Source organism: Artemia sp. Qi Xiang Cuo, chromosome 1 (genome assembly GCF_049724085.1).
Source record: "Artemia sp. Qi Xiang Cuo chromosome 1, ASM4972408v1, whole genome shotgun sequence".
Taxonomy (NCBI): Eukaryota; Metazoa; Arthropoda; class Branchiopoda; order Anostraca; family Artemiidae; genus Artemia; species Artemia sp. Qi Xiang Cuo.
This window is the reverse complement of record NC_142794.1, coordinates 23,659,475-23,680,900: the sequence shown is the minus strand read 5'-3', so window position 1 is coordinate 23,680,900 and position 21,426 is coordinate 23,659,475. Positions and strand designations below refer to the sequence as shown.

The window sequence follows — 21,426 nt, the reverse complement described above, 5'->3', positions numbered from 1 at the left end:
AGGCAATGGGAGACCACGGAATCAAATGGGGAGAAAAACTCTCGTGGACTTAGATTATGCTGATGATTTAAGCCTCCTAGATGAAAGTGTGAGCAAAGTGCATAAAGTCTTAGAGGTTTTGCGAGTTCAGGATTCTAGAATAGGGTTAAAAATTAATGTTAAGAAGACTAAGTCACTAAGGCTACGAATAAGTGAAGATGAAAAGGTGAAGTTGGGTAATGAAAAGATTGATCAGGTGGACAGCTTCATCTACCTTGCTAAAATTACTAGTTAAAGCGGTGATTGTAGTGTAGATGTTAATGGCAGAATTACCAAGGCTCAGGGTGTTTTTTCATAGTTCAAAAAAGTTTGGACCAATAGGAATATAAGTCTGCAAACCAAGATTAGAATATTAGAAGCTACAGTGATGACAGTGGTCAAATATGGCTCTGAAGCATGGGCGCTCCGAAAAGCGGATGAAGATTTGCTAGATGTTTTCCAGAGAAATCGCTAAAGGATTGTTCTGGGAACCCGGCTGACTGATCGTATTTTAAACAATAGGCTATACGAAAAATGTGTATACTCTAGGGCTATAATGAAAGAAAGGTTGAGGTGGCTAGGGCACGTTGTGCGGATGAAGGATGACAGATTGCCGAAGATTGTTCTTTTCGGCCAACCGTCTAGGGCTAAACGGAAAGCAAGTCGTCCTCGTCTTGGACGTCATAAAGTAAGATTTAAAGGAAATGGAAACTTCCTGGGAGGGTATAAAAAGGGAAGCTTTGAATAGATTGGGATGGAGGAGGAGCGTGCGTAGCTGTGTTGGCCTCAGGCGGCTTGGTGCTGCGGTGAGTTGTTAGTAGTATTAGTAGTAGTTTTGTTTATACTTTCCAAGACTGTTCAAGACTCATATAGTTTTCAGTAAAGCGCCAATGACGCAGTAGGTTTTAGGCTTCTGCAGTGAGGTGATACCCAAACTCTTTGTTGTAGTTATTTTTATTCGATTCAAACTTAATTTTCATATTCAATTTAAGTTTCACTTGTTTTAAGATTTATTTATTCATTTACATTAATACCTATTGTATGTTTGTTTGCATTGATTGTTTATTTAATTTTTGTTCGTTATAAGTTTCATTTATACTCTAATAGCAAAATATTTTTTTCGCTTTAAGCTTGATTTTCATATTCAATCTAAGCATTACTCGCTTCAAGATCTATTTATTCATTTATATTATTACTTAATGTATGTTTTTTGCTATGATTTTTTTTTTAATTTCTGTTCGTTTTGGGTTTCATTTATTCTTTAATAGGAATTTCTGGTCGTTTTAAGTTTGAATTTTCACAGGTATTTGTATGTGCTGAGCTTATGTTAAAGATGACCTTTAATTTTCTTTGAAAAACTTAATTTTCCGAAAGTTTTTTTTAATTAATTGCTTAAAAAGAGGAAATAATTTGGAATAAACCGAATGTACTGAAAAACTACTTGGAAATTGATTGGTGCTTAAGGGATTTAAGCAAAACGTAGTTCACATAAGTTATAAAATTTGTAGAAAATATAATGACATTTTCTTGGAATTGAATATCGGCATCAATCAATACCAATTGAATATCGATATTTATCGGTAGATCGTTGGATCTGATTTTCGAAAGCAAAATTCCGAAAAAAAGATTTCACGATAGATTGGTAGGTATGAAAGCACTGTATCCTTCTTCTGATTTGTTCCTCTTTCTTTTTAGTTTTTCGACAATGTTCTTATAGAAGACCCACGGGTAGCAGATTTGTCAACCAAAGTTAGTGAACCCACCCCATATCCTATTCTCCTAACTTGCATCCAAAGGTAATGATTGGATTATATTTGAAAGTGTTTATTTTCTATCTTCTCTCCCTTGTCTTTCTTTGTTTGATTTTCTAGTTTAATATTATAGCTGAGGCTAGTTTATGTTTTTCAACTTGTTCCTCCACCTACACTTGTTGATGAGGAACAGGCTGCCCTTCACTGCCCTTCTTATTACTTTCTTTAGGGGGGAGAAGTTTAGGAGCTGTTTCACTTTTCGATCTTGGTCATTGGTAAGGTAAAAGCATAAAGAATACGGCATTGGACTTTACAGTCCCTACCGGCGGTTCTGATCTCTGTTCCATGACCCTTCAGCAAGGAAGTGTAATGGGGCTGGGAAATCATCCTGTGCTTTTGCACACCCTTCCTTTTTGACCTTCTCCAGGTTTTCCAGGTACCTATTTAGAGCTGGGTCGACTCTGGCTGAGCTTCCAGAGTCACGCCATTGAATCCGTTCCGAACCAAAAAATCAGCGACACCAGGACTTGAAGCAACCTCACGCAACCTCACGGACCAAGGATATCAAGTTTAGCGTGCTAACCACTCCGCTAGGACGGCTGTAAAAACGGTATTTCGAGTAATTCCTTGCGACTCCCGGGAAATCCCCTAAATCCAGGATACCCTACCAGAGATGAATTTACCCCTTAATAGTAAAAGGCCATTTGTTTGGGTACACGTAAAAGGATTCTTGGGGTGATTTTTTGAAAGGTTTCTTTCCAATCGCTTAGGGTACATATATAAAGGAGCATTTTGGCGCAAAAAAAATTTTTGACTTTGGAAGGGTTAGGGACCTTTTTCCTTCTATATTTTTTCAATTCTGGTGTACAACTATAATCTTTTTAAATCACAGTTGGATACTTCTTTGTGATATTAAAAAAAAAAAAATTAAGTTCAAGGATATTCTTGGTTTTAAATTAAAGATTCAAAATGCGTATAGTAAACAACACCATTTCTTTATTTATCTTTTCAATCAATTTTGTTTTAATCCATTTATCCCTCCAACAAGATAAATTAACAAATTAGTATAAATAAATATACTTTTTCTGTAATAGAAATTTTAAATTGTATTATATATTAGAGAAACCAAAAATATTCTATTAAGCAGCGAAAATATCAACTGTATGAGATATTTTTTCTGTTTATTTGCCATTTAGGAACAAAAATATTGTAGCGTTGCAAGCTTAAGTGTAGAATATTTATGTAGAGGGTCCTTCACTCCTTACCATACATAGGTTTTGGAAATCATGTCGAATGACCTTGAAAATTTGCGAAAGAAACAAAAAAAAAAAAAACCGACAATTAATCCCTGTGACAAGTCAACAAATATTTTGATAGCAAATATAATGCTAAATTTGGCAAAGTAAAGTCTTCGCTTTCTGCTTCACTGCTGCTCTCTTTATCTAGCCCTATCCCCTATAAACTTTATACATATTTATTTTAGTTATTCGTAATTGAAGTTATTTGTATTTAAAATGTCTAGGCTTTCTCTTATGATAATTAAGCTATGACATAAACTTTTATTGACTCTACATTAACTCTATGAAATTCTAAACGACACAGAATTATTTATAACAGAGCTTTTTCTTCTTACTCTTTTTTAGTATCAAACCAAAATCTTTTCCGATCCCCCCCCCCTTATTAATTCTAAATTGTTTGCTATTGTGATTACTTGTAATTGTGTTTATTTGCAGCAGGAATGTTTCCGGTTTTTCTTCTTCGAAAAGCAATTTACGATAGAAGAGATTTTTATAGAAACGCGGAACACCGAAAAACAGCCCCATCCCTCTCATTTGTACGGATATAATATTAGAATATATCATTAAATATTATTTTTTTGACTAGCATATTGGTATTTGTTAGAATTCTCACTAAATTGTTTTATCACATATATAATTAACTATGTTTTTTGAAACAAATACCAATGATTGTGATTTGACCAATAAATTGAAAAAATACCAATGAATGTGCATTGTCAGTTTAATATACATATACTGATATTTATTAATCAAAATGTTAATATTATTTGATTTTTCAAAGTTATAAAAGTAAAAACATTTATATTTTTCAGTAAAGTGCAAATTATGTTCTGGTCTTGGGAAGGCATAGGGGTTTTGAGCCCTACTCATGTTAATTTCTGTTCGTTTTGGGTTTGACTCGGTTATTTATTGTAATTTTTGTTCGTTTTGGGTTTCATTTATTTATCGGTGCTGATTTCTGGTAGTTTCACGCTTGGTAGATTATTTGATTTTATTTTTGCTAATTTTTTTTTAATGGAGTTCTTTTACTTTTTTTTGAAAAACTTATTTTTTAGAAAAAGTTTTTTTTAATTAATTTATGTTCGTTTTATATTGACATAGTCTTTTCAGGGAAAAAGAAAATAACTCTTAAATCTTTTCGTTTTTTTAAGACTTAATAGTTTGGCCTGTTACTTGTATGCTGGAGAAAAATTTTCAGCAATTTTTAGCAGCATACACCCTTTTAAAAATCTGGACACAAATAGTAGTGTTTCAAAAATTTAGTTTCATTCCTCCTCTAGATGACCTGAAATGGAAAACTTGATACCATTCGAAAAAAAAATCTGTTTATTTTCTTTGATAGCTTGGATAAACTTACGCTATTTTGATTTGGTTAAATTTTAAGAGCAGAAGTGTCCCCAAAAGTTTGAACATAATACCCTCAGTCGTTCTTGGGATACTGCTGAGATGCCTTATTGGGAATTAGCAGTAACACAGTGCGTTTTGATTTCATCTTATGGCAACATTTAGTTTTTGAACATAATGGGAAAAAGGGGGAGGGTGGGCATTGGAGGGGGATCAGTTGCCCTCCAATCAATTTCGACTAGTAAAAAGGGCATCAGCCCTTTCTATTTTCAATCGAATGAGTCCTTTTCGAAGTTCCTATGACAGCTCGTTCAATACGAAGTGCCCTGGTATAAACAACAACAACAACAACAAAATAATACATTATACCCACATCGATATTTACTATAAAAATGTCAAACCTTCCAATCAATTTTGACTATTAAAAAGGGCACTAGGCCTTTCGATTTCCAATCGAATGAACCGTTTTTGAGTTTCTACGACAACGCTTTCTAAAAACACCTTATATGCACCCAGGGCATAAATTACAACCCTTACTCTAACGGCTGTTAGGGTGGTTGTCATCCTCTAATACCTAATTTCCAGAACTTTCAACTACGTTAAATAAAATGGCTATCTCAAAATTTTGATTGGATTGGATTTTGTTTTGGGAAATGGTGGGTGTGAGAGGGGCGTTAGTCACTCTCCAATCACTTTCAACTGTTAAAAAAGGCACTAGCCCTTTCAATTTTCAATCAAATGAGCCCTTTTGAAGTTTCTACGACAACGCTTTCAATAAAAATCCTGTAGGCCCCCAGGGCATAACTTACAGCCCTTGCCCTGAGGGCTGGAGGGGGGGGTTGTCATCTTCAAAGACCTAATTTTCAGAACTTTCTATTACGTTGAACAAAATGGCTATCTGATAATTTTGATTGGATGTGTTTGGGGGAATGGTGGGCGTGAGAGAGGGGCTAGTTACCTTCCAATCACAGCCCTCTCAATTTTCAACTGAATGAGCTCCTTTTGAAGTTTTTATGACAACTCTATCTATAAAAACCTTATATGCCTCCAGGGCATAACTTACAACCCTTGCCCTGAGGGCTCTGGGGGGTTTGTCATCCTTAAATGCATAATTTCCAGAAATTTAAACTACGTTGAACAAAATGGCTATCTATAAACTTTGATTGAATGTTCTTGGGGAAACGGTGGGCGTGAGAGGGGGGTTAATTACTCTCCACTTACTTTCGACTTTTAAAAAGGGCAATTTCAAATCAAATGAGCCCTTTTAGAAATTTCTAAAACAACTTTCTATATAAACCTTATATGCCCCCAGGGCATAACTTACAACTCTTGCACTGAGGGCTCTGAGGGGGTTATCATCCTAAAAGACCAAATTTCAAGAACTTTCAGCTACGTTGAACAAATTGGATATCTCAAAATTTTGATTGGATGTCTCTGGGAAAATGGTGGACGTGAGAGGGGCGTTAGTCGCTATCCAATCACTTTCAACTAATAAGAAAGGCACTAGCCTTTTCAATTTCTAACTGAATGAGCCCTTTTTAAGTTTCTACGACAACACTTTCAATAAAAACCTTTTATGCCCCCAGGGCAAAACTTACAACACTTGCCCTGAGGGCTGTGGGGGGGAGGAGGATTTGTCATCCTTAAAGACCTAGTTTTCAAATCTTTCAACTACGTTGAATAAAATGACTATCTAAGAATTTTGATTAGATGTGTTTGGGGAAAAGATGGTCGTGAGAGGGGGTTAGTTGCCCTCAAATCACTTTCAACTATTAAAAAGGGCACTAGCTCTTTGAATTTCCAATCGAATGAGCCCTTTTTCAAGTTTATAAGACAAAGCTTCCAATAAAAAACCCTATATACCCCCAGGGCATAACTTATAACCCTTGCCCTGAAGATTCTGGGGGGAGTGTCCAGCTCAAAGGTATAATTTCCTGAACTTTAAACTGTGTGGAACAAAATGGCTATATCAAAATTTTGATTGGATATGTTTGGGGAATTGGTGGGCGTGGAAGGGGTGTTTGTTGCCTGCCAATCACTTTCGACTATTAAAAAGGGCACTAGCCATTTCAATTTTCAATCCAATGAGCTCTTTTTGAAGTTTCTAAGACAACGCGTTTTATAAAAACCTTATTTGTCCCCAGGGCATAACTTACAACCCTTGGCCTGAGGGCTGTGGGGTTGTCATCTTCAAAGACTTAATTTCCAGAACTTAAAACTACGTTGAATAAACTGGCTATCTCAAAATTTTGATCGGATGTGTTTGGGGAAAAGGTGGGCGTGAGAGGGGGGTTAGTTGCCTTCCAATTACTTTCGACTATTAAAAAGGGTATTAGCCCTTTGAATTTCCAATCGAATGAGCCTTTTTTGAAGTTTCTACGACAACGCCTTCTATAAAAATCTGTGGGGTAGTTTCCTCATCAAAAACATACTTTTTATCTGGAAATCAACTACGCTGAACAAAATGACTATCTCAAAATTTTGATTGGATGTGTTTTGGGAAATGGTGGGCGTGGAATGGGTGTTAGTTGCCTTCCAATCACTTTCGACTACTAAAAAGGGCTGAAGTCACTCCAATTTCCATTGAATGAGCCCTTTTCAAAGTTTCTACGACAACTTCTTGGATACAAAGGGCTATGCTCTAAAGGAAAAAATAATAAATAATACATTGTGCCAACATCGTTCTTATATGCCCCTGGGGCATAACTTAAAACCCTTGCCCTGAGGGTTTTGGGAGAGTTTCCTCCTCAAAAACATATTTTCTATCTGGAAATCCAATTTCCAATCGAATTAGCCCTTTTCGAAGTTTCTACGACAACTTCTTCGATACGAAGTACCCTGGTCTAAGACCACGAAAAAAAGAAATAAATGATACATTGTGATATGATTTCAATTTTGAAACACCAATGTTTATTTCTGGAATATTTACTTTTGCAATATCTAAGAAATGATCTGACCATTTCTTAGACTACACTGTGCTTACATTTGCAAACGAAATGAAAACATAGAAAAACAGACATAATCTTTCAATAAGACAGTTCAATAAGAATCAGTTTTCTACTATCTTATGGAGATATTTTACCTGTTTTTTTTTTATATTTCTATTTCGTTTTAAGTATAAATCAATTTGATCTGAATCAAAGCTGTGCTCTGAGTATTTCCCGAGGCAGGTAGAATATAGATGTCGTTTCAAGTATTGTGTTTAGGTTTAGGTAATATATGCCCTACATTTAATATGTGACACACTTAGTGATGCACAACGGTTTCTTCATGAAACTCATCTGCTCTATCTTCTCATTAGGGTGTTTAAGGCAATATCCCACGGAATGAATATATCTGCAAAATATAGTCCCCTAAATTTTTGTAGTTTTGGGGGGTTCTTAGTTTCTCTGGAAAAGTTTCAAGGTGTTCTGGTGTCCCCAAAACTCACAGGCCATACAAGATAGACATTTAAACTGGACATATTTGAATTATGGATTTTGTGAAGTTTTTTTCTTTTATTGTAGAAACTATGGTCTTTGTGAAACCAATATAGAATTTAAGATGCATAGTTTAAAGCCTCAAAAGAACGAAGCCGAAATGACGGTTGGAAAGCATACTGTTCGTGTTCGTTGCAAGAGCAAAAAGGACGGAAAGCAATTAGCATCGCAAGCGATTCTCAAGGTAAATCTCATGATGTTTATTTTTTTTTATTATTATTTATTAATATTACTGGTACTATTGTTTTAGTTTTTCTAGTTCTCTTTTTTTCCTTTATGTTTTGTTCTTTTCATTTGATTTATTCTTTTTCCTTGTCTTTTTCTGTGAAGTCTTCTCTCTTTTTCACGATTCTTTGCGTGTAATATAATGATGAAATACACGATATGAATAAAATAATGTAATGAAATATCAATGAATGGAATAATACAACAATAATTAAATACGATAGTGAAATCGTCAGAGCAAAGACAAATCCTTTGTAGGATTAAATAAAAAAAACTTTTTTTTAACTGAAAGTAAGGAGCGACATTAAAAGTTAAAACGAACAGAAATTATTCCGTATATGAAAGTGACTGTCCCCTCCTCAACCCTTCGCTCTTTATGCTAATATTTTTTTATTGTTTTAAAAAATAAAGTTGGGAGACAGAGTCAAACTTCCGCGTAAAAAGCGAAGCGTTGAGGAGGGGACAAGCCCTTTCATATACCGAATAATTTCTGTTCGTTTTAAGTTTTAATGTCGCTTCTTACTTTCAGTTTTAAAAAACTTGTTTTTTTTTATTTAATTTCTGAACGTTTTTGAATTAATGCAGGTTTTGCTTTTGACTCACCGTACATAAATAATTAAAACGAAATTTGCATATTAATTTTGCTTTTTTTGGCTAAATGGCTTTCTAGAAAGTTGTTTAATTTGATTTACGAACGTTTTTATTAGTATTAAATATACGTAACTTACGAATTAACTTACGTAACGAACTTCTATACTCGTGTTTTTTTTTACGTATATTAGGGGGTTCGCCTCCCTAGTCAATATCTCGCTGTTTACGCTAAAGTTCGAATTGTTTTCCAATTCTTTAAGAATGACCCCTTAATCACAAAGTCTGTTAATTAGAATAAATACCTCTTATGAAAGTACTAAAGAAACTTTAGCGTAAAGAGGGAGGTATTGACTAGGGGGTGAACCCAATCATATACGTAATAGTTCCTGTTTGTTTTAAGTTTTGATGTTGAAATACTTTCAGTTGAAAACTTGTGGTTTTATTCCTGATAGTTTTTTTAGAATAATGCTTGGAAATTCGGCGCCCCCTTCATAGCAATTTCCCTTCCCCCATGAAAACTTCCTCCATGGAAAGATTCTCCCACGTAACCCCACCCCCCTTCCACTACTAGAAAAAATCTTGAAAACGTCTGTATACTCTCCAATAACCAATACTTATGTAAATATTGGGCAAAGTTCATAACTTGCAGCCCTTCCCCCGGGGACTCTGGGGGATTAAGTCCTCCTCAAAGACATGGTGATTATATTTTTCGACCATGCTGAACAAAATAGCTATCTCAAAATTTTGATTGGGTGACTCTGAGAAAAAAAATGAGCGTGGCAGGGGACCTAGTTGCCCTCCATTTTTTGGTCACTTAAAAAGGGCACTAGAACTTTTAATTTTTGTTCGAATGAACCCTCTCACGATATTCTAGGACCACTGGTTCGGTGTGATCACCCCTGGAAAAAAAAACAAAACAAACAAGCAAATAAACACGCATCCGTGCGCAAGAATCAGCATAAAAATTTGATTCTTTTGATGTATCTATTTGTATCAAAATTCCGTTTTTTAGAGTTTCGGTTACTATTAATCCGGATCACTCCTTACTTACAGTTCGTTACCACGTACTGTTTGATTAAAAACAATTACAGACATGGTTTCAAAGTCAGCATTACATTTATGTATACGAAAAAATTATCTGTCAATCCTTAGAGCCCGTAGAAATTTTTGGTGAAAGGTATATTAAATTTTCAAGTATAATAAATATTTCGCTGGCATTTTTACGGTTATCGTAACTCTGTTGTTTTTAATTTATTTTTGGAATTAACGTGTCATATCATATTTTGCACTTAGTTTTTTTTTTGTTCTCCCAGGTGAATATCAGGTTTAACTTTGAATTAATACGAAAATATTGGTTCCTATCGAAATAGTCGTATCTATAAAATAGGCTATATCGAAATGACCATATGTTAGATACGGTCCAACGAAATGGTCGTGTCTAAGATCCCCTTAATACTCAATTCTTTGCTGTGTATTCCTATGCTGGGGTACAACTTATCCGGTGATAGTTCATACGAGGAACCTTTATCCTCCTTCCCTTTAACTCAGGTATGGTTTTTACTGACAAGTGTACAGAATTACTGGCCATAAAGGCCCCATGGCCCCATATCTGTTTTCCTATCTGTAGATAAAAAAAAAGTAACCTATAACTTCTTGTCTATCAATCCGTCGGGTAAATAATGCAATAAAAATTTTAACAAGTCACTCCCACTCCATCCTAAAGTCCTGGTTCCGTCACTAAGCTAAACTACCGTAAAATGCAAAGTTCAGAATTTTAGGGATCTATGGGAGGAGTTAGATAATTTTTAGTGGCCTCTGGCCCACCTTTGTTTCCCAATCTTACCAATCAAAAATAAATCCGCCATTCTCGTAAAGATAAGGTGCAGTATGCCTACCTTTTGTCTGAAAAGCTAACGGGTGGGTATTGTAGGTGACATGGGGTCATTTTATGCCCCTAATAATTGACTGAAAATCTTAGTGATTCCGCTTCAGCCAAGATGCAGCGTACCTATCTTTCTGTAAAATTATTGTCGGGGAGAGGAGGGACGGGGAGGGACGGGGTTGCCACCTATATGCCTCTAAATTGTTTTTACATTAATAGGGAGATAAGCTTTTTCTTGTACCCAGTCAGGAGTTAGCTCCTTTTTGTGCTTTCACTATCTTATAAATGTTTTAGGTATTTACTGCAACAAAGTTGTGAGTTCCTTAGAATTTTCAAAATAGTCACCTTAGTCTCTCTCTCTCTTTTTTTTTTTTTTTTTTTTTTTTTTTTCACAAAAACTGGTGACGTAGCCGTTTAACAGTTTACCAAGAATTGTCGATTATTGTAAAAATTTTGTATCTATTAGTTGAAAACTTGATTTTCTTGCCGTTGGCCAACTTTTTAATATCGCTAAGAAGTAAGGTGTTTTATAAGCTCAATTTCTTTAGTAATGGAGCAACTATTAAATTTTAGGATGCTCATGTAATACCATTTCTCTGATTCAGGCCCGAACGCACAAATTGAAATTACAAAATCTACCCGGGTAACAAATAGGAACATTAGATAGCAGCCTGTAACATTAGATAGCAGCACTTTTAGACCCTCCCTTCGCTTTTCCTTCTTTCGAGGAGGAGGAGGGGGTTATATATGTATATATTTTAATCTGTGCAAAAGGAGCTTGTCTCTCTGTCAGATATTTGTATATTTACTATGTTATCTATGTATGATAGAAAAATAAATGAACTTGAACCTGTGTAATATTTTTGAGCTCGATGTAGGTAGTTCCGTAGCAACTATTAATATTCAAGAAATTTGTTTTGGATATTTGTTTTTGCAAACGAATTTGTTTTGTTTTGGACATTTGACATTTGTTTTACTATGTTATCTATGTATGATAGAAAAATAAATGAACTTGAACCTGTGTAATATTTTTGAGCTCGATGTAGGTAGTTCCGTAGCAACTATTAATATTCATGAAATTTGTTTTGGACATTTGTTTTTGCAAACGAATTTGTTTTGTTTTGGACATTTGACATTTGTTTTACTATGTTATCTATGTATGATAGAAAAATAAATGAACTTGAACCTGTGTAATATTTTTGAGCTCGATGTAGGTAGTTCCGTAGCAACTATTAATATTCATGAAATTTGTTTTGGACATTTGTTTTTGCAAACGAATTTGTTTTGTTTTGGACATTTGACATTTGTTTTACTATGTTATCTATGTATGATAGAAAAATAAATGAACTTGAATCTGTGTAATATTTTTGAGCTCGATGTAGGTAGTTCCGTAGCAACTATTAATATTCATGAAATTTGTTTTGGACATTTGTTTTTGCAAACGAATTTGTTTTGTTTTGGACATTTGACATTTGTTTTACTATGTTATCTATGTATGATAGAAAAATAAATGAACTTGAACCTGTGTAATATTTTTGAGCTCGATGTAGGTAGTTCCGTAGCAACTATTAATATTCATGAAATTTGTTTTGGATATTTGTTTTTGCAAACGAATTTGTTTTGTTTTGGACATTTGACATTTGTTTTACTATGTTATCTATGTATGATAGAAAAATAAATGAACTTGAACCTGTGTAATATTTTTGAGCTCGATGTAGGTAGTTCCGTAGCAACTATTAATATTCATGAAATTTGTTTTGGACATACTAGATTCATTCTTTATTAGATTTGTTTTCGCTTGGTTTTTCTTTCCCTCTATTTTCGTCTTTTGAATCAACTGAAGCAATCTTCTAGTATGTTAGTTACATTATGGATTTATTTTTACTACAAATCTTATCTAATCATTACAAAAAAGTGAGGGAAATGAAGGCATTCCACTTAAAAAAACAGAAAGAGAAAAAGGTGTGCTCTGTCCTAACTAAAACAGTTTTACTTGTGTTATTATTCAATCTTAAGCCGTTTATAAGACGAAGTGAATTCTAAGAGTATATACAATCTTAATTTGCCTTGTTTTTTTATAGTTCTGTGATTCAGAAATGTAGGCGGGGGGAGGGGAGTAGGTTCATGCCCCCTTGAAATCTTGAGGCTTTTATGATTTTTAATATTATTTCGATTTATGACATTATTCTTTAAAAGTGAACGTATAGCTAATAATGGTAATAAGGTTTTGCAAAATCACCAGGAGACCAAAGTAAATTCAAGACCAAAGGGAATTACAGTGGTGGATGCCAACCAAAGGGTTATTTCACTAAAAATAATTAATTTCATAGTTATATCCTTTGTTTTATCCAGTCGCTTCTGTGTTCTCACTGAAGTTACTCTCAATTTTCTATAAGGATACTCTTTGGTGCTCAGTCGCAGTAATAGTTGTATATAAAGATATTGGTTTGCTTTTTGTTTTTTTTTATTGCCTTTAATTTTGATTTTATTTAATTTTAAGCTTTATAGGATATTTTAGATTTTATCTTTGTTCTACATTTAGCCTTGAAGACGTCTTGTTTTATAACAGGCAAAATATTGGCGTAGTTTTAGCTTGTCTTTTCCTTCTACTGGTCTTAGTCCCGTTTGTTTCTTCATCTTGCGATTTTTAATCTCTTTGTTTTTATGATTTTACTATATTCTGTTGTATATTTCCTACAACTCCCCTATGTTTTCTGGTTTTTTTTCTTTGCTCGCTTCCCCTGAAACAAATTTATGAGTATAAGTCGGAGTGTTGTCGTGTTATTTTTATGTGCAAATAATCCTTCACTTCTATAAGAACAAAAAAGGGACTAACTGTATGTTCTTGTAGGCGATGCACCCTCATGTCAAGACCTGGGGATCCATTCTTCGCCTATATGGAAATCAGTCCTTGAAACCTCTTGCTGAGAAAAGGGCCCTTGAAAAGGGCATAACCGTACTCCAAGGAAAAGCTGTTGTTAACGAACCAAATTTTGCCATTCTGGAAAAGCTCAAGCTGGAAATGGAAAACTTACACAGAAGAAAGGTAAATATTTTTCATGCTTTTTTTGAATTTAGTTTTTGAACAGGGGGTTTAAAATAACGTATCTGAAAAAGAAAATCAGGCTTGCTTTTTAGAATTTTTTTTTCTTAGGCTGCTTGTCAATCAAACATAGTTTAATATGACTTACACGATATGAATGAACTATACTGCATAAAAAGGTAAGCATGAGTCTTTGTTCTGTTGGGGAGAATACTCATTGTAATAGTAGATGAAAGTGAAACAGCGCCTATAGACTCTTATAGAGAAAGTAGAGAAACTGGAGAGAGACCCCTCCCTTCTCTGGGTATCTTTCTGATATAACCAACGTCTTTAAGTACAAAGGACATCAATTTTGAAAAATTTTAGGCCCCCAGGACCCATTTTAGGTCTATTCAAAAGGGCGATTCTCTAAGATGTGTCTTATGATTGTTTCAAAATTGTATTGGTTTTAGAGCAGTATCTTATTTTTGTCAGCGCTGCCACCTTGAATCGTTATATTAAATAAGCAAAACATATGTTAAAAGTTTAAACATTAAGTATGTTGATTACTAAAGACAACCGCAATTTCAGTGGCAAGTTGCATGTTGGTGGCCCAAGCTACAATAGAAACTCGATAACCCGGCCCGATAACCGGATTCTTGATTGTCCTGACTACCAACCTTGATCAAATGATTAAATTTTCAAGCCAAATCAATGCATGCACGGAGATGTCCCCCGTCCATAACCCAGTGCTATCTACTCTACTCATTTTGTTACCGTATTAGTTTAGTTACCAGTCGCTATTGAACTGTACTATGACGTGTCACTACGCGGTTTCAATCCTATACTTTGTAATTAATCCGATTTCTATCTTATTTTTTATTTATCCCATTTACCAGACATTAAAGTGATTAGTGCTATGTACAAAAATAACATTGCTGCGGTTACGGTAGGAAGTTGAATTAGTAGCTGGTTTCGTATTAAATTAGGAGTTAAACAGAGTTGCGCTCTATCCCCGTTTATATCATTTTGATGAAATTTGTCCTAAGGAGCACAGTAAAGGCAATGGGAGAGAATGGAATCAAATTGGGAGGAAAAACTTTCGGGGATTTAGGTTTTGCTGATGATTTAAGTATCCTAGGTAAAAGTGTTAGGAAAACGAATGAACTTTTAGAGGTTTTGTGAGCTTATAGGTGCAAGAATTGGTTCGAAAATCTCAGTCGCTAAGACTAGAAACAAGTGAAGGTGAAGAGGTGATGTTGTGTAATGAGGAGATCGATCAAGTGTATAGCTTCACTTACCTAGGTAATATTATTAACCAAGCCCAGGGTGTTTTTTCACAGCTGAAAAAAGTTTAGAAGAATAAGAAGATAAGTGTGCAAAGCAAGATTAGAATATTGGAAGCTATAGTGATGTGAGTGGTCAAATATGGTTCTGAAGCTATGGCTGATCCGAAAAACGGATGAAGATTTGCTAGATGTTTTCCAGAGAAATTGCTTACGAATTGTTCTGGATACCTGGCTGACTGACCGTATTTCAAACAGTAGGTTGCACGAAAAGTGGGGTTCAATCCCGGTTTCTAGAGCTATAATTAGAGACAGATATTTTGATATATTGAGATATATTGGGCGCGTTCTGCAGATGAAGGAGGGCATACTGCCAAAGATTGTCCTTATCGGCTAAACGTCTTGGGCCAAACGAAAGAAGGTCGTCCGTGATTTGGATGGGATGATGTGGTAAGGACAGATCTAATGTAAATGGGAATTTCTTGGGAGGGTATAAAGAGGGAGGCTTTGAATAGATTGTGATGGAGATGGAGCGTGTATAGCTAAGTTGGCCTCAGGCGGCTTGATGCTGCAGTGAGTTAGTAGTTGTAGTTGTTGGTTTTGCACTAAACTGTTTTTTTTTTTTCCATAAACTCGATTATCCGAGTTTTCAATTATCCAGATGTAAAACGAAAATAATTAGTTAGGATGCTTGGGCGTCTACTGTCTTTTGTGACATAACTATGGTTTTAGTATATTTGTTTGCTGATTTTAACCTATATTTCATTTTAGTTTTCAATTTGACGCCCGCTACTATCGAAAACTGTACAACTGCATACAGAGGTCATTTTCATTGTAAATTGAATTCTCGATTTCCCAGTTAACCATTTTAAACCACCAGATTTCATTTTAATTCCCCTTGGTACTTTAACCCCTTTAATCACGTGTGTTCTATGAAGACATGTGGATTACTATATATTCCTCTCTGTAGAGAACTGCATGTAGAGAGATAAGGGAAAAATTAAGTAAAAATCGAATATGTAGAAAAGGAAAACATAAAGCGATAAAAGAAAAGCATAAAATAAAAGAAAGAAGAATAGAGAGGGAAAAGCGAGAGAGTAGAATAGCTATAAAATAAAAAGAAGATAACATGGAAAAGACTATACCTGACAATGAATTTTTAATATCGATAATGTTTAACATCCTTCGGAGGTAGCTGTTGTCATACGAAGTGAGACGTTTCTCTTGTCAAACTACAAGTTTCATGCACTCAATCGCATTTGGAGGTAGATGGCGTTTAGAGCGCTCAAGTAGCAGCCTGAGCGTCGTCCATGTATAGCTTGATTTGTGAATTTTCTCGTGGTTTTTCTGCTGTGATGGTGTAAGTAATCGAAAATTTGACTTTCCTAGTTTCCACTAGTGCACTAATGATTGCATTAAAGAACTGAAAAGCTGACTTATACGAACTGAATTCATCTCGCTGACAGTAGCGCCATCTTTTTTGTAATTTGGAGTTTCACTGGAGATGGCGTTCCAGAGCGCTCAAATAGCAGCCTGAGCGTCTTACAAGTATAGCTTTATTTGTGAATTTCTCATGGTTTCTTTTCTGCTGAGGTGGTATGAATAATTGAAAATTTGACTGTCATAGTTTCCATTAGTGCAATAACGATGGCATTAAAGTACGGAAAAGCTGATTTATACGAACTGAATTCATCTCGTCTGACAGTGGCGCCATTTATTTTCATTAACTTAAGGCTCTTTCGTCTGTTGAGAAAGCCGCCAGATGTCAATCCAAGTCAACAGCGATCCAAGCGTAGCCACAGAGGGAAAAGAGGAGGCCAAAGAAATAAAAATTGTGCTATCCCTGTTCTCGTTTCTAACAACAGAGCGAGGTCTCTCAGTACAGCAAGGGAACGTATTCTGACAGTAGTTAACTGCATCCCTCCTAGTGAAATCCCTCCTTCGCTTCGTCCGTGGTACGCTGACCCAGTATCGTCACTGTCAAGTACCCCACCCCCCCTAACACCTGAGTTTTTCTTGTCGAAGTGCAGACTTCCCAATATCCTAGTATGTAATGCCCGATCACTAAACAATAAAACCGACGAACTTGAAGTAGTTCTTAAACAGACGAGTTCCCCCATTGCTGTTATCACAGAATGTTGGGATATTAACGATGAAACCGGGCATATCAAGGGGTACAAGTGTTTTTTAATACGAGACGCGACCGAGGGATTAACCGACGAGGCGGTGGGGTCGGACTGTACTTTCGGGAAGACTTACCTTGTAAATTACTAAGTCAGCCCAGTGAATCATGCCATGAAGTAATTTGGGTCGAATGCAAACCAAAGCGCCTATCAAAGCGATATTCGTGCTTGGTTGTAGCTGCAGTTTACTACCCCGAAAGTGCAAAGAACAGAAAAGAACTGATCCAGTATATCCAAAACTGCACTGATGACCTACGCCGCAGACACGCAGCGCCTGCTTTTGTAATCGCTGGTGATTTCAATCAGACTAATAAGGCATGGGTCTCCAGCATGCTTGACCTTAAGCAAGTTGTCTCAATCCCTACTCACGTCAGTGGTAGTATATTAGATCTTATTTTCACGAACATTCCCGATTATTACGAAGTACCCTTCTCTCTCGGTCCGTTGCATAACTCTGACCATAACACACTTCTTTGGAAGGCCAAAGTTGGCCTTCCAGCACCACGTAAAGTAAAAATTACCACTCGACCTATGACTAAAGAGGCAATTCGTTCCTTTGGACAGTGGATTGGGACGTTTGACTTTGATGAGATTTGCTCTATGACAGATATCGACCAGAAAGTTGATACTTTCAACTCTTTGCTGTCATGTAAATATCACGAACATTTCCCTGAGAAAAAAATAACTGTTAGTGATACTGACAAACCTTGGGTAACACCCGATCTAAAGAAGCTTATCTTAACTCGCTGCCAGTTACATCGCAGTGGGGATATTGTTCAAGCAAACAAACTTCGTAACCGCATTGTTAAACTGTTACGAGCAGCGCAGAAAAGGTACGTTCATGACAAAGTCTCGCCTCTCCTTCAAGGTGAGCCCCGTAGGTGGCACTCTGAAGTCAAGCGTCTTACCGGTAAACGTACCACCAGTGAAATTAAGATACAGAAAGACGACAAAACGCTGATAAAATCAGCCGAAGTGAACGCCTTTTTCACTTCAATCTGTACTACTCACCCGTCCTTCACTGAAGCCGAAATCGAAGCCCTCATTGCTGACGTCTCTGAAGATACAATCGTTGAAGTATCAGAGTTCGCGGTGTATAAAGAACTTCAAAAGTTAAAAATCAACTGTGCTTCTTACCCAGGAGAATTGCCAGTTAAACTTTTAAGAGAATATTCTATGTTTTTAGCAAAACCACTCTCATCAGTGATCAATCAGTCGTTCAAGGAGCACAAATTCCCGAGTGCTTGGAAAAAAGCCTACGTCCGCGTCTTACCTAAAGTCAAAGACCCAAAGTCCTGCAATCAGCTTCGTCCGATTTCTATTACGCCTAATATGGCTAAAGTGACTGAATCTTTTATTTATAGAGAGCTCCTAGCCCAAGTTCAGCCAGCCCTAGATCCGTTTCAGTACGGCTGCTTGAAAGGGAGTAGTACGACGCATTATCTAGTACGTCTCTACCACCTGATTACCGAGTGGTTGGACAAAGGCAGTAGCCTCGTTGACCTGCTTTTAGTCGACTATCGTAAGGCTTTTGACTTGATCCGCCACTATACAGCAGCAAATAACCTCAAAAAGATGGGCGCTAGGAAGCATATTTTGCTCTTAGTTGTTGACTTCCTGCGTAACCGCTGTCAGTGTGTCTATGCTCTCTTCCCTAGTGACTTAAACTCTGAGTGGGCTGAACTAACGTGTGGCGCACCACAAGGCACTAAGCTGGCAGCTCTTTTGTTTTTAGCGGTAATTAACTACATTATCCTCGAGTTTGAAGACAGATTCAAATACGTGGACGATCTCTCCCTACTTCTGAAATATCTTGCTGAAAAGTCAGACGTGTATCCCCAGTTCAGCAGTGAGATCAGGAACTCCTTTCTCGAGGCGTGTAGCATTAATGACCTCCAGCTTAATATGAATAAAACAAAAGTCATGAGGTTTAATCCGCTTAAGCGTGACCTCTCATGCCCGGTTCCTTGGTACCCTACTACCTCAACCTCAGTGATTCTCGGGGTTACTTTCAGTGACGACTGTTCATTTAGCGCGCACATCGCCGGTCTGGTGAAAAAAGGTAGTTACGCATTACAGTCACTAATTACCTTGCGCCGTTTGAGTTTCTCACAAAGTCAGCTGAAGACGGTTTACGTCACGTATGTGCGCCCAGTCCTTGAATATGCGTGTCCTGTTTGGGGCCCTCAAGCTCATAATATTGAACACCAAAGTGAAGATCTGGAAGCCATTCAAAAACGGGCAGTGAAAGTGATACTAGGCCCGACATACAACTCTTATGAGGCTGCCCTTAGTACCTTACGACTGCCAACTTTGCGTGATAGGCGCTTACAGTTAATGTGCAATTTTGGGCAGTCCCTTCTTTCGTCCCAGAAACACCGTTCGTTGCTTCCCCCTCCTGCACCTATCACCGCCAACACCCGCCATAAAAATCAACTAGTGCCGCCAAAGTGTCGAACAACCCGTCACAGCAATTCTTTCGTGCCTTTTTTTGTCAGTTATTTAAACCGCCAGTGACCAGTTTTATGTAATGTACTAAACAGCGCCATTTAGTCGGGGCTTCGGCCACGGCTACGATAGTTGTTTATAAATAAATGAGTCTATGAGTCTATGAGTCTATGAGTCTATTTGTTAGGGCGGGAAGGACATTGCTACGGGCTGGGGGTATGGAGTCGAATACTTTCCCAAAGTTGTCAAACATTAAGTACAGGCGTTGTCTCCACTCCTTGGATTCTGCGAGCATTTGGCGTAACGTGAATATTAAGCTTGTGGAGGACCTATTTGGTTGGAAGTGATGTTGTCCTTCATGTAGATGGGGTCTAAGGCAGCTTTTGATCTTGTCAAGATTATTATGCAGAAAATGTAGATTAAAGAGAAGAAGATAACGTAGCAAAGTGGATATTCAAAAAAATAGATAATAATCAATAAAACGAAAAATAAGGATAAGGCAAAAGAGAAATTTCAAAAGTAGGGGAGTTAAAAGGTAACCTAGAAAAGGGATTATACAGTAAAAGAAAATATGAGGTCTCAGACGTTAGAATATTTTTCATCACTAGATAAAGTGCGACTCCCGTTTCAGTTGTGTTGTTTACGTATTTTAAAGTTCTGGTCAATAATGGCTAAAACAAAGGTTTTACTTCACTTTAGAAACATGTCCAAACACCCTTAGATTGGCACTTATGTCCAATTTGTTTAGTGGGATATGTCTGAATAATTCTATAGAGTAAATACAGGCAAGTTTGACAAAGGTTTATTTTGTTTAATTTTAATTCGCTTTATTTTCAGACGAGAATTGTAGAAGTTTCATTGAGTATGTGTTAGAGTTGTATTTCTTGATGTAGCCTCCTTTTTAAATTTATTAATTTAATTTTAAATTTATCTAATAAATTTATCGCGTGAAGTCACTATTTTTTGCCACCAAAGCATCTTTTTTCTTTTTTTTGTAAAGGGTTTATAAGGAGATTCTAAGCTAGAATTTAATACTGAATCCAGTAAAAAATAAGGGGTGCTATAATTAAAACAGATAAATCACAGCACAACTACGCCAGAAGAAAAGGAAAAAAGAAGACAACGAAAGAAAATTCAAAGCAAAAAAACATCACAAAAAGTATGAGAAAAAAAAAAGAGAAAAGGTTTTCAAGGAAAAAAATTTAAATTTTGCTTAGAAACACCGTATTTTATGAGTATGATATTTTAATTCTTCTTCTTCGTTGGATTATAATTGACTTTTACTAGTCCTAATATTCCTTATATTTTGCAGGAAGAGTTCAAGCCTATTGGAACATTTAGTGTGGCAGTCAACAGCGACACCCCATCGTTTTCTGCTTCAGATTTGAAAAGTGTAGATCTTTAGAAACATTCTGTGATAGAAATGGTTAATTTCATTAAAACCCCAACCTTGGCAATTAGGAGGTCAAATTTCTGATTAATTTATTTATTCTATTCAAATGTTTCTCGAAACTTTTGCTGTCAAAAATTAAACGTAGCTTGAAGAAGTTTCTCATAGCATTCCTGCAAGCAACAAAAAAGATATTTTCTGTCAAGTGTTGATTGGACTGGTTCAATGCTAAAAAGTTAAAAAAAATTAAAACAAATTTAAAAATCTTTAAAATTAAGAAAATTAGTTAAATTGCCTGCGCCATTTTACGTTTCTTAAGTTACGGATACCCTTTCATGTTAGTACATACCCCTTTATATGGACTTAGCCTACTAAATCACAATTAATTATTTTTTTAGTAAATTAGGGCTATAAATAGAAATTTGACATTTGAAAAAATATAAAATCTTTAATGTGTCTTTTTCTTTATACACCAGTAAAAAAGAAAAAAATTGTCCAATTATCATCAC

The 21,426-nt window shown here is 36.0% G+C and overlaps 1 protein-coding gene across 1 annotated transcript in view; it reads left to right on the top strand.

The window, feature by feature from the left end:
• The window catches only part of pasha (microprocessor complex subunit partner of drosha), a 56,627-nt gene extending 35,552 nt beyond the window's left edge, over positions 1-21,075 (top strand). The window contains exons 7-10 of the mRNA XM_089095686.1: positions 1,714-1,814; positions 7,918-8,074; positions 13,440-13,634; positions 20,840-21,075. Coding sequence (XP_088951812.1) covers positions 1,714-1,814; positions 7,918-8,074; positions 13,440-13,634; positions 20,840-20,932 — 546 coding nt within the window. The 3' untranslated portion in view covers positions 20,933-21,075. The remainder of the gene's footprint in view (positions 1-1,713; positions 1,815-7,917; positions 8,075-13,439; positions 13,635-20,839) is intronic.
• Positions 21,076-21,426: the final 351 nt, after the last annotated feature.